Here is a 14287-nt window from a genome sequence, read left to right on the forward strand (position 1 = left end):
CGCCCACGTAAACAGACAGGGCGGCACAAGAAGCAGGAGGGCAATGGCAGAAGCTGCAAGGATTCTTCGCTGGGCGGAAGATCATGTGATAGCACTGTCAGCAGTGTTCATTCCGGGAGTGGACAACTGGGAAGCGGACTTCCTCAGCAGACACGATCTACACCCGGGAGAGTGGGGACTTCATCCAGAAGTCTTCCACATGATTGTGAACCGTTGGGAAAAACCAAAGGTGGATATGATGGCGTCCCGCCTCAACAAAAAACTGGACAGGTATTGCGCCAGGTCAAGAGACCCTCAGGCAATAGCTGTGGACGCTCTGGTAACACCGTGGGTGTTCCAGTCAGTGTATGTGTTTCCTCCTCTGCCTCTCATACCAAAAGTACTGAGAATTATACGGCAAAGGGGAGTAAGAACGATACTCGTGGCTCCGGATTGGCCAAGAAGAACTTGGTACCCGGAACTTCAGGAGATGCTCACGGAAGATCCGTGGCCTCTACCTCTAAGACGGGACCTGCTTCAGCAGGGACCGTGTCTATTCCAAGACTTATCGCGGCTGCGTTTGACGGCATGGCGGTTGAACGCCGAATTCTAAGGGAAAAAGGCATTCCGGAAGAGGTCATCCCTACCCTGGTAAAAGCCAGGAAGGAGGTGACTGCACAACATTATCACCGCATTTGGAGAAAATATGTTGCGTGGTGTGAGGCCAGGAAGGCCCCGACGGAGGAATTTCAACTGGGTCGATTCCTACATTTCCTGCAAACAGGATTGTCTATGGGCCTCAAATTAGGGTCCATTAAGGTTCAAATTTCGGCCCTGTCGATTTTCTTCCAGAAAGAATTGGCTTCAGTTCCTGAAGTCCAGACTTTTGTAAAAGGAGTACTACATATACAGCCCCCGGTTGTGCCCCCAGTGGCTCCGTGGGATCTTAATGTAGTTTTGGATTTTCTCAAATCCCATTGGTTTGAGCCACTCAAATCGGTGGATTTGAAATATCTTACATGGAAAGTAACCATGCTACTGGCCCTGGCTTCAGCCAGGAGAGTGTCAGAATTGGCGGCTTTATCGTATAAAAGCCCATATCTAATTTTCCATTCGGACAGGGCAGAACTGCGGACGCGTCCTCAGTTTCTGCCTAAGGTGGTTTCAGCGTTTCACCTGAACCAGCCTATTGTGGTGCCTGCGGCTACTAGCGATTTGGAGGATTCCAAGTTGCTGGACGTTGTCAGGGCATTGAAAATATATATTTCAAGGACGGCTGGAGTCAGAAAATCTGACTCGCTGTTTATACTGTATGCACCCAACAAGCTGGGTGCTCCTGCTTCTAAGCAGACGATTGCTCGTTGGAATTGTAGCACAATTCAACTTGCACATTCTGTGGCAGGCCTGCCACAGCCTAAATCTAACAAGGCCCATTCCACAAGGAAGGTGGGCTCATCTTGGGCGGCTGCCCGAGGGGTCTCGGCATTACAACTCTGCCGAGCAGCTACGTGGTCGGGGGAGAACACGTTTGTAAAATTCTACAAATTTGATACCCTGGCTAAAGAGGACCTGGAGTTCTCTCATTCGGTGCTGCAGAGTCATCCGCACTCTCCCGCCCGTTTGGGAGCTTTGGTATAATCCCCATGGTCCTGACGGAGTCCCAGCATCCACTAGGACGTCAGAGAAAATAAGATTTTACTTACCGATAAATCTATTTCTCGTAGTCCGTAGTGGATGCTGGGCGCCCATCCCAAGTGCGGATTGTCTGCAATACTTGTACATAGTTATTGTTACAAAAAAATCGGGTTGTTATTGTTGTGAGCCGTCTGTTCAGAGGCTCCTACGTTTGTCATACTGTTAACTGGGTTCAGATCACAGGTTGTACGGTGTGATTGGTGTGGCTGGTATGAGTCTTACCCGGGATTCAAAATCCTTCCTTATTGTGTACGCTCGTCCGGGCACAGTATCCTAACTGAGGCTTGGAGGAGGGTCATAGGGGGAGGAGCCAGTGCACACCACCTAGTCCTAAAGCTTTTATTTTTGTGCCCTGTCTCCTGCGGAGCCGCTAATCCCCATGGTCCTGACGGAGTCCCAGCATCCACTACGGACTACGAGAAATAGATTTATCGGTAAGTAAAATCTTATTTTTCAAGGCCGACCGCCTCTGCATTTCTTCCCCACGGGTTTACCAGTTTCCTACAACAGAAGAGTTGCCTAGTAGGCAGCGGTCCAGAAGCTTCTATCCGCAAAGGTACTGATCCCTGTTACCTCTCACCATCGGAAACGGGGCTATTACTCAAGCCTGTTTCTCGTACCGAAGCCGGACGGCTCGGTCTGGCCAATCCCGAACTTGAAGGATCTCAATCCGTATTTGAGTGTATTCAAGTTCAAGATGGAGTACCTCCAGTCTGTTATTGCGGGTTTGGAGCAAAACGAGTTTCTGGCGTCCTTAGACATCAAGGATGCATAGTTACATGTTCCCATTTGGCCTCCTCATCAGGCTTTTCTCTGGTTCGCGATACAGGACACTCATTTCCAGTTCTAGGCCCTTCCATTCGGTCTCTCTTCTGCTCCCAGAGTGTTCACAAAGGTCATGACGGTCATGATGGCCCTGCTTCGGAAGCAGGGTGTGACGATTGTCCCCTATCTGGACGATCTGCTAATAAAGGCACACTCTGCAGACCTGTCACTTCAGATTATCCGGATAACACAGGACCTTCTGATTTGGTACGGGTGGATCCTTAACTTCCCGAAGTCTCACTTGTGCCCCTCACAACGGTTGCTGTTTTTGGGGATGATTCTCAACACGGTCCGTCAGAAGGTTTTCCTTCCTCAGGACAAGATCCTCTCTCTTCAGACGCTGGTGAGGTCGGTACTTCGACAACATCGGGTGTCAGTGTATCTGTGCATTCGCCTTCTGGGAAAGATGGTAGCTCCGTTCAAAGCTCTTCCATACGGTCTCTTCCACTCTCGACCGTTCCAGCTGTGGCTTCTACATCAGTGGTCAGGATCTCATCTATTCCTTCATCAGCGGGTGACACTGTCTCCAAAGGCACGGTCGTCGCTTCTCTGGTGGCTCCAGTCGACGCATCTGTTGGAAGGAAGGCGGTTCGGCGTTTGGGATTGGACTCTTCTCACCATGTACGCAAGTCTGCGAGGCTGGGGGACAGTGACCCTCGAACATCAGTTTCAGGGGAGCTGATCGATTCACGAATCCGCTCTCCCCATAAACATTCTCGAACTACGGGCGGTATACAACGCCCTACTTCAGGCGCATCACCTGCTGCGCGGTCGAGTAGTTAGAGTTCAGTCCGACAACGCCACAACGGTGGCGTACATCAACCGTCAGGGCGGCACTTCCAGCCGTGCGGCGATGAGGGAGGTCACCAACATCCTTCTCTGGGCGGAGGAGTATGCTCTGTCCTTGTCGGCGATATTCATTCCAGGAGTGGACAATTGGGAAGCTGATTATCTCAGCCGACAGGACATGCACCCGGGAGAGTGGCCATCCCCATGTGTTATGTCAGCTGTTCTGCTGGAGGGGAAAACCACAGATCGTCCTCATGGCGTCTCGCCTGAACCATCAACTGCCTCTGTATTACTCTCGATCGACACGGCTCCTTGGAATTTCCGGTTCATTTACCTCTTCCCTCCTTTCCCTTTGTTGTTTCGGGTTCTGCAATGCATAAAGAGAGAAGACGCAGTGGTCCTCCTGGAGGCTCCAGATTGGCCGCGCAGGGCTTGTTACTCCACCCTACACCTGTTGTCATTAGTGGAGCCTTGGCTCCTACGGGACGAACTGCTACAACAGGGTCCTTTTTGTTATCCAGACTTTCGCAGTCTACGTTTGACGGCGTGGCTGTTGAGAAGGCCATCTTGAAAAGTACGGGGATTCCTCGTATTGTTATACCTACTATGCTTCGGGCTACAAAGTCAGTCACATCGTCTCACTACTACCGCATTTGGAAGGCTTATGTGGCCTGGTGTGAACGTCAAGAGTTTTCTCCTTCAGTTTTACGCTTGGCCTGCCTTCTCAGTTTTTTGCAGGCTGGTTTCTCGGCAGGATTAAGACTGAGTTAATTAAAGGTGCAGGTCTCTGCTCTTTCGGTTTTCTTCCAGAATAAATTAGCCTTGCTGCCGGAAGTTCAGACTTTCTTTCAGGGGGTTCTACGAATACAGCCTCCCTTTCGCCTTCCGACAACACCATGGGACCTCAATCGTTGTTTGAGCCTCTGGAGTCTGTGGAGATTAAATATCTCACCTGGAAGGTGGTCCTTCTCCTGGCTCTGGCTTCGGCCAGACGAGTATCGGAACTTGGGGCTCTCTTTTGTCAACCTCCTTACCTGGTGTTTCATGCGGATAGGGCCGAGCTCGTACTCGCATGTCTTTTCTACCTAAGGTGGTGTCTGATTTTCATATCAATCAGCCACTTGTGGTTCCGGCCCTCTCGGTGGACTCTCCGGATTCGAGATCGTTGGACGTTGTCAGGTCGCTCAAGATCTATGTGTATAGGACTTCGGCTATTCGGAAGTCTTTCTCCTTATTTGTTCTATACGATGCTGCCCGCAGTGGTTGGCCGGCTTCTAAGCAGACTTTGTCCCGATGGATTCGGATGACCATCAGACAGGCTTCTTTTGCAGCTTCTCTGGAACCTCCGGATTCTATTTCTATTACTCTATGCGCTCTGTGGAGCCCTCGTGGGCGGCTGCCCGCGGTGTCTCTATGACTACTTTGTCGTGCGGCTACTTGGTCGGGCCGACATACGTTTGTCAAATTTTACAAGTTTGACAGTTGTGCGGCCTCTGCATCGCAGTTTGGCCGAGCGGTTTTACAGGACTCTCAGCGCTCTCCCTCCCGTCTTGGGTGCTCTGAGATGTCCCCATTGTAACTGCGCTCCAGTGTCCCCTAGTGGATGAAGGAGGAATCAGGATTTTGGTACTTACCGATAAATCCCTTTCTCCGATTCCACAGGGGACACTGGACGCCCACCCAGCGCTGTTTCCTTCTTTTTCACTTAACGTTTTGCAGGTCACTATGTGACTGCTTGTTTTGTTCAGGTTAACCTTTTTTCTGAGACGTTTCCAGTTTTCTTCGCATTATCCTGGTATACATGGCTTTGTTAACCTCCTCTACTTTGATGTTTGTCTATTCCAGCTCTCCTCGGGCACAGTTTTACGTAGACTGGCTTGGAAGGGGGACATAGTAGGGGAGGAGCTAGCCACAATGTTAGAGTTTTAAAGTGCCAGCTCCCAGTTACTGCTTACTATATCCCCATTGTAACTGTGCTGCAGTGTCCCCTGTGGAATCGGAGAAAGGGATTTATCGGTATGTACCAAAATCCTGATTTACACACAAACACACACACCCACAATTGCTTATTCTATTTTGTTGACATGAATTTTGCAGTTCTTAATTACTTTTAGTACACTTCTAACTATATAATGCAATTTCTGTGACGTCCTAGTGGATGCTGGGTACTCCGTAAGGACCATGGGGAATAGACGGGCTCCGCAGGAGACTGGGCACTCTTAAAAGAAAGATTAGGTACTATATCTGGTGTGCACTGGCTCCTCCCTCTATACCCCTCCTCCAGACCTCAGTTAGAATCTGTGCCCGGCCATAGCTGGATGCACCTAGTGGGCTCTCCTGAGCTTACTAGAAAAGAAAGTATTTGTTAGGTTTTTTATTTTCAGTGAGATCTGCTGGCAACAGACTCACTGCTACGAGGGACTGAGGGGAGAGAAGCAAACCTACCTGCTTGCAGCTAGCTTGTGCTTCTAAGGCTACTGGACACCATTAGCTCCAGAGGGATCAAACACAGGGCCCGACCTCGATCGTCCGTTCCCGGAGCCCCGCCACCGTCCCCCTTGCAGAGCCAGAAGACGGAAGAACAGGAGAAAATCGGCGGCTGAAGACTCCTGTCTTCAATAAGGTAGCGCACAGCACTGCAGCTGTGCGCCATTGCTCCCACAGCACATCACACGCTCCGGTCACTGGTGGGTGCAGGGCGCGGGGGTGGGTGGGCAATAAGTATACCTTTTGGCAAATGTGCACATAACACAGTTATAAACTGTATATGTGCCTAATCCCCCGCCATTAACATTATTAAAAAAGCGGGAGAAGCCCGCCGCGGAGGGGGCGGGGCTATCTCCCTCAGCACACCGGCACCATTTTCTCGTCACAGCTCCGCTGGAAGGACGCTCCCCAGGCACTCCCCTGCAGTATACACTACAAGAAGGGTAAAAAAGAGAGGGGGGTCACATAAATTTAGGCGCAAAAGGTGATATAAGCAGCTATTGGGGGAAAATTCACTTTGTGTAAGTGTAAATCCCTCTGTTATATAGCGCTCTGGTGTGTGCTGGCATACTCTCTCTCTGTCTCCCCAAAGGACTTTGTGGGGTCCTGTCCTCAGTCAGAGCATTCCCTGTGTGTGTGCGGTGTGTCGGTACGGCTGTGTCGACATGTTTGATGAGGACGCTTACGTGGAGGCGGAGCAAGAGCCGATAAGTGTGATGTCGCCCCCTGCGGGGCCGACACCAGAGTGGATGGATATGTGGAAGGTATTAACCGACAGTGTCAACTCCTTGCATAAAAGGTTCGATGACGTAACAGCTTTGGGACAGCCGGCATCTCAGCCCACGCCTGCCCAGGCTTCTCAGAGGCCATCAGGGGCTCAAAAACGCCCGCTACCTCAGATGGCAGACACAGATGTCGACACGGAGTCTGACTCCAGTGTAGACGAGGATGAGACAAATGTACAGTCCACAAGGGCCATCCGACGCATGATTACGGCAATGAAAAATGTGTTGCACATTTCTGACATTAACTCGGTTACCACTAAAAAGGGTATTATGTTTGCGGAGAAAAAGCAGCCAGTGACTTTTCCCCCATCTGATGAGTTAAATGAATTGTGTGATGAAGCGTGGTGTTCCCCAGATAAGAAATTAGTGATTTCTAAGAGGTTACTAATGGCGTACCCTTTCCCGCCAACGGACAGGTTACGTTGGGAAACTTCCCCTAGGGTGGACAAGGCGCTCACACGCTTATCAAAAAAGGTGGCACTGCCGTCTCAGGATACGGCCGCCTTAAAGTAGCCTGCAGATAGAAAGCAGGAGGCTATTCTGAAGTCTGTGTATACACACTCAGGTACTATACTGAGACCTGCAATTGCTTCAGCATGGATGTGTAGTGCTGCAGCTGCTTGGTCTGATACCCTGTCAGATCACATTGATTCCCTTGACAGGGATACTATTTTGCTAACCATAAGAGCATATTAAAGACGTCGTCTTATATATGAGGGATGCACAGAGGGACATTTGCCGGCTGGCATCTAGAATTAATGCAATGTCCATTTCTGCCAGGAGAGTATTATGGACTCGGCAGTGGACAGGTGATGCTGATTCTAAAAGGCACATGGAGGTTTTGCCTTATAAGGGTGAGGAATTGTTTGGGGACGGTCTCTCGGACCTCGTATCCACAGCAACAGCTGGGAAGTCAACTTTTTTACCTCCGGTTCCCTCACAGCCTAAGAAAGCACCGTATTATCAAGTACAGTCCTTTCGGCCTCAGAAAGGCAAGCGGGTCAGAGGCGCGTCCTTTCTGCCCAGAGGCAGGGGTAGAGGGAAAAAGCTGCACCAGGCAGCCAGTTCCCAGGAACAAAAATCCTCCTCTGCTTCCACTAAGTCCACCGCATGACGCTGGGGCTCCACAGGTGGAGCCAGGTGTGGTGGGGGCGCGTCTCCGGAACTTCAGCGACCAGTGGGTTCGCTCACAGGTGGATCTCTGGGTTCTACAAGTGGTATCTCAGGGATACAAGCTGGAGTTCGAGGCGTCTCCCCCTCGCCGTTACCTCAAATCAGCCTTGCCAGCTGCTCCCAAGGAAAGGGAGGTAGTACTGGCAGCAATTCACAAGCTGTACCTTCAGCAGGTGATTATCAAAGTTCCCCTCCTTCAACAGGTACGGGGTTACTATTACACAATGTTTGTGGTACCGAAACCAGACGGTTCGGTGAGACCCATTCTAAATTTGAAATCCTTGAACACTTATATAAGGAAGTTCAAGTTCAAAATGGAATCGCTCAGGGCGGTTATTGCAAGCCTGGAAGAGGGGGATTTTATGGTGTCACTGGACATCAAGGATGCTTACCTACATGTCCCCATTTACCCACCTCACCAGGAGTACCTCAGGTTTGTGGCACAGGACTGTCATTACCAATTCCAGACGTTGCCGTTTGGTCTGTCCACGGCACCGAGGGTATTTACCAAGGTAATGGCCGAAATGATGATACTCCTTCGAAAGAAGGGAGTTATAGTTATCCCGTACTTGGACGATCTCCTTATAAAGGCAAGGTCCAAGGAGCAGTTGTTAGTCGGAGTAGCACTATCTCGGGAAGTGCTACAACAGCACGGCTGGATTCTGAATATCCCAAAGTCGCAGCTGATTCCTACGACGCGTCTGCTGTTCTTGGGCATGATTCTGGACACAGAACAGAAGAAGGTGTTTCTCCCGGAGGAGAAGGCCCAGGAATTGTCATCTTTGGTCAGGGACCTCCTGAAACCAAAACAGGTGTCGGTGCATCACTGCACGCGAGTCCTGGGAAAGATGGTAGCTTCTTACGAAGCAATTCCCTACGGCAGGTTCCATGCAAGGATCTTTCAGTGAGATCTGTTAGACAAGTGGTCAGATGCATCGGTTGATCACCCTGTCCCCGAGGGCCAGGGTGTCTCTGCTGTGGTGGCTGCAGAGTGCTCATCTTCTCGAGGGCCGCAGATTCGGCATTCAGGACTGGGTCCTGGTGACCACGGATGCAAGCCTCCGAGGTTGGGGGGCAGTCACTCAGGGAAGAAACTTCCAAGGACAGTGGTCAAGTCAGGAGACTTCCCTACACATAAATATTCTGGAACTAAGGGCCATTTACAATGCCCTGAGTCAAGCAGAACCCCTGCTTCAAAACCAACCGGTGCTGATTCAGTCAGACAACATCACGGCGGTCGCCCATGTCTTCAAGCTGATTGTAAATCGTTGGGAAAGGCCACAGGTGGACATGATGGCGTCCCGCCTCAACAAGAAGCTAAAAAGATATTGCGCCAGGTCAAGGGACCCTCAGGCGATAGCTGTGGACGCTCTAGTGACACCGTGGGTGTACCAGTCGGTTTATGTGTTCCCTCCTCTTCCTCTCATACCAAAGGTACTGAGGATAATAGCAAAGAGAGGAGTAAGAACTATACTCATTGTTCCGGATTGGCCAAGAAGAACTTGGTACCCGGAACTAAAAGAAATGATCTCAGAGGACCCTTGGCCTCTGCCGCTCCGACAGGACCTGCTACAGCAGGGGCCCTGTCTGTTCCAAGACTTACCGCGGCTGCGTTTGACGGCATGGCGGTTGAACGCCGGATCCTAATGGAAAAGGGCATTCCAGATGAAGTCATTCCTACGCTGATAAAAGCTAGGAAGGATGTGACAGCCAAACATTATCACCGCATATGGCGAAAATAAGTTGCTTGGTGTGAGGCCAGGAAGGCCCCAACAGAGGAATTTCAGCTGGGTCGATTTCTGCACTTCCTACAGTCAGGAGTGACTATGGGCCTAAAATTGGGATCCATTAAAGTCCAGATTTCGGCCCTGTCTATTTTCTTTCAAAAATAACTGGCTTCACTGCCTGAAGTTCAGACGTTTGTTAAGGGAGTGCTGCATATTCAGCCCCCTTTTGTGCCTCCAGTGGCACCTTGGGATCTCAACGTTGTGTTGGATTTCCTAAAATCACATTGGTTTGAGCCACTTCAGATCGTGGAGTTGAAGTATCTCACGTGGAAGGTAGTCATGCTGTTGGCCTTGGCCTCAGCTAGGCGTGTGTCAGAATTGGCGGCTTTGTCCTGTAAAAGCCCATATCTGATTTTCCATATGGACAGGGCAGAATTGAGGACTCGTCCCCAATTTCTCCCAAAGGTGGTATCAGCGTTTCATTTGAACCAACCTATTGTGGTGCCTGCGGCTACTCGGGACTTGGAGGATTCTAAGTTGCTGGACGTAGTCCGGGCCCTGAAAATCTATGTTTCCAGGACGGCTAGAGTCAGAAAAACTGACTCGCTGTTTATCCTGCATGCACCCAACAAGCTGGGTGCTCCTGCTTCAAAGCAGACTATTGCTCGCTGGATCTGTAGCACGATTCAACTTGCACATTCTGCGGCTGGACTGCCGCATCCTAAATCAGTAAAAGCCCATTCCACGAGGAAGGTGGACTCTTCTTGGGCGGCTGCCCGAGGGGTCTCGGCTTTACAACTTTGCCGAGCTGCTACTTGGTCGGGATCAAACACTTTTGCAAAATTCTACAAGTTTGATACCCTGGCTGAGGAGGACCTTGAGTTTGCTCATTCGGTGCTGCAGAGTCATCCGCACTCTCCCGCCCGTTTGGGAGCTTTGGTATAATCCCCATGGTCCTTACGGAGTACCCAGCATCCACTAGGACGTCAGAGAAAATAAGAATTTACTCACCGGTAATTCTATTTCTCGTAGTCCGTAGTGGATGCTGGGAGCCCGTCCCAAGTGCGGACTTTCTGCAATACATGTATATAGTTATTGCTTAAGTATAGGGTTATTGTTATGAGCCATCTGTTGAATGAGGCTCAGTTGTTGTTCATACTGTTAACTGGGTATAGTTATCACAAGTTGTACGGTGTGATTGGTGGGGCTGGTATGAGTCTTACCCTGGATTCCAAATCCTTTCCTAGTAATGTCAGCTCTTCCGGGCACAGTTTCCCTAACTGAGGTCTGGAGGAGGGGCATAGAGGGAGGAGCCAGTGCACACCAGATATAGTACCTAATCTTTCTTTTGAGAGTGCCCAGTCTCCTGCGGAGCCCGTCTATTCCCCATGGTCCTTACGGAGTACCCAGCATCCACTACGGACTACGAGAAATAGATTTACCGGTGAGTAAATTCTTATTTTTCTATTTAATTATAGGTACAATAATCGTACCTACCGCATTGACGATATCAACTGGGATTTTACTCCAGAGCAAACATTTAAGAAATCAGACGGCAGTGAAATCAGCTTCATGGACTACTACAGATCAGTATGATTTTCAATTTCTTTTCAAATGCAGAATTTATCAAATATTTCTGCTGCGGGGTACACTGGGCTCCACAGGGAATGACATTGGGGTGTAGAGTAGGATCTTGATCCGAGGCAACAACAGGCCCTGGGCAGCAAAATACCTATATAAACTGGCTAAAAGGGCTCATAAGATGCCCAGGCACAGCCGTACACCCACCAGTATAAATATTATAAAAACACTCTGAGGTAAAAACGCGCCATTGCGGGGGCGGGGCTTCTTCCTCAGGCAGCCAGCACACTGCTCAGCGCCATTCTTTCTCTCTCCTTAGGCTGCAGAGACATCGATGGTCCTCCTCAACTTCTGACTACAAGTATCGGTGCAAAACAAGGGGGGGCACAAGCGAATTTGGTGCTTTACAAGTGTGTTTACTGTGTAAAACAGCGCTGCATGTCAGTGGGCATTTTGTGTTAACAGGCATTTTATACTAGCGCTGGGGTTGTGAACTGGCTGCTCCTAAACTGTGTCCCTCTGACAGATTTTACTGTGGGTCTGTCCCCTATAAGTTCCAGTGTGTCTGTGTGTGTGTTGTGCACGTGTGTAAGACATGTCAGAGGCAGGGAGTTCTTCCCCGGAGGAAGCCATTTTAGGGACACAGACTTGTAATGTGGTGGCGCTACCGGCACACCAAGAGCCTGCATGGGTGAAAGAAATACGTGATAGTATGCATCATATCAATAGGAGGTTAGATAAGTCTGAATCTCATGCAGAATGCTGGAGAAAGTTTGTGGAAGATGTGATTTTTCAGGGTTCTGTTCTTCCACCCGCAGGCGACTCCTCTGGGTCACATAAGAGACAGTTTGCAAATATTGTAAATACTGATACCCACACGGACACTGATTCCTGTGTCGACGATAGTGACTCCAGGGAAATAGATCATAAATTGGCAAAAAATATACAATATATGATTGTGGCTATAAGAGAAGTTCTGGAGGTTTCTGAATCCACTCCAGTACCTCAGGAGAAGGCCTATTTCTTTAAAGAAAAGAAATCTAAGGTTACTTTTCCTCCTTCCCACGAACTTAATACTCTCTTTGAAGGGGTGTGGGTGAATCACGAAAATAAATTTTGTATTCCCAAGAGGATTCAGATGGCTTATCCTTTCCCTACAGAGGACAGGAAAAAGTGGGAGTCACACCTGGTGTTAGACAGTGCACTGTCCAGGTTGACAAAGAAAGTAATTCTCCCTGCAACTGGGAAGGCTTCACGAAAGGAGTCGGCAGACCGCAAAATGGAGACTACATTAAAATCCATTTATGTTGCCAGTGGTACGCTTCTCAGGCCCACAATTGCTTGCGCGTCGGTGAGTCGCGCTATTGAAAAATGGCCCGAAAACTTGTCATCAGAAATTGAAACGATTGATAAAGATAGATACTCCTTAAGTTAGGGAATATCAAAGATGCTGCCGTACACATGTTACAGGCGATGAAAGATATTGGACTCTTGGGTTCAACAGCCGCTACCATGGCAATATCAGCTCGGCGGGCGTTGTGGATTCGTCAGTGGAACACGCATGCAAATTCCAAAAAGAATATGGAGGCTCTCCCGCATAAAGGTGAGGCCTTATTTGGTGATGGACTGGATGCGTTAGTCTCAGCGGCTACTGCAGGTAAGTTTACTTTTTTGCCTTCTGCTCCTGCACCAGCAAAAAAGACATATCACTCTCACATGCAGTCCTTTCGGCCCAATAAATACAAAAAGGCCAAAGGTTTTCCCTTCTTTGCAGGTAGGGGAAGGGTGAAGGGAAAGAAGTCCTCCACGACTTCAGGATCCCAGGAGCAGAAGTCAACCCCTACTTATGCCAAATCTACATCATGACGCTGGGGCTTCCTTGCGGGAGGCCGCTCGGGTGGGGGCACGTCTGACTGTTCAGCCAAGGTTGGGTTCAGTCTGACCTGGACCCCTGGGTTTTGCAGATAGTATCCCAGGGGGGTACAAGCTGGAGTTTCAAGACGTTCCCCTATGCCGATTTTTCAAATTGACCTTGCCAGCTTCTCTTCCAGAACGAGAGGCAGTAACAGCGGCAATTCAAAAATTATGTCAGGATCAGGTCGTAGTCCTGGTACCTTTGTCACAACAAGGGGAGGGGTTTTATTCAAGCCTCTTTGTAATTCCGAAGCCGGACGGCTCGGTCAGACCGATCCTAAACCTAAAAAATCTGAATCTCTACTTAAAACAGTTCAAGTTCAAGATGGAATCACTCAGGGCAGTGATTTCCAGTCTGGAGGAGGGGGATTACATGGTGTCCGTAGACATAAAGGATGCTTACCTGCATGTTCCCATTTATCCTCTTCACCAGGCTTATCTGAGATTCGCGGTTCAGGATTGCCTTTACCAGTTCCAGACGTTGCCTTTCGGTCTCTCCACGGCGCCGAGGGTATTCACCAAGGTGATGGCGGAGATGATGGTCCTCCTTTGTCAAAACGGAGTCAATATAATTCCTTATCTGGATGATCCCCTCATAAAGGAGTGATCCAGGGAGCAGTTGCTACAGAACATCACACTCTCCCTGCCCACACTCGACAACACAGTTGGGCCATAAATTTTCCAAAGTCACAGTTGGAACCGACGACAAGATTGTCTTTTCTCGGGATGATTCTGGACACAGAAGTTCAGAGAGTATTTCTTCCGGTGGAAAAGGCTCTGGAAATCCAGAAAATAATAAAACAGATATTGAAACCATCAAGTGTGTCAATCCATCAGTGCATTCGGTTGTTGGGGAAAATGGTGGCGGCCTACGAGGCCATACATAGTATTCCAGTGGGACCTGTTGGACAAGTGGTCGGGATCCCACCTACACATGCACCGAAAGATAGTCCTGTCGTCAAAAGCCAGGATTTCGCTCCTGTGGTGGCTACACAGCTCGCACCTACTAGAGGGACGCAGGTTCTGGATTCAGGACTGGGTACTGGTAACCACGGATGCAAGTCTCTGAGGCTGGGGAGCTGTCACTCAGGGGGAAAGCTTCCAAGGAAAATGGTCAAGTCAGTAAACCTGCCTTCACATAAATGTGCTGGAATTGAGAGCCTTTTACAACGGCCTTCAACAAGCTATACATCTTCTTCAATATCACCCCGTGCAGATCCAGTCGGACATGTAACAGCAGTCGCGTACATAAACAGGCAGGGCGGAACGAAAAGCAGAGCGGCGATGGCAGAGGTGACAAAGATCCTCCTCTGCGCAGAAAGACATGTAACG

The 14287-nt window shown here is 49.6% G+C and overlaps 1 protein-coding gene across 4 annotated transcripts in view; it reads left to right on the top strand.

Moving 5' to 3' along the window:
* The window catches only part of PIWIL1 (piwi like RNA-mediated gene silencing 1), a 1090590-nt gene that overhangs the window by 357087 nt on the left and 719216 nt on the right, over positions 1-14287 (top strand). For all 4 annotated transcript variants that reach the window (XM_063964616.1, XM_063964613.1, XM_063964615.1 and 1 more), the window contains exon 9: positions 10939-11050. In XM_063964616.1, the coding sequence (XP_063820686.1) occupies positions 10939-11050 (112 nt within the window). The remainder of the gene's footprint in view (positions 1-10938; positions 11051-14287) is intronic.

This window comes from Pseudophryne corroboree, chromosome 1 (assembly GCF_028390025.1).
Source record: "Pseudophryne corroboree isolate aPseCor3 chromosome 1, aPseCor3.hap2, whole genome shotgun sequence".
NCBI classification, from domain to species: domain Eukaryota; kingdom Metazoa; phylum Chordata; class Amphibia; order Anura; family Myobatrachidae; genus Pseudophryne; species Pseudophryne corroboree.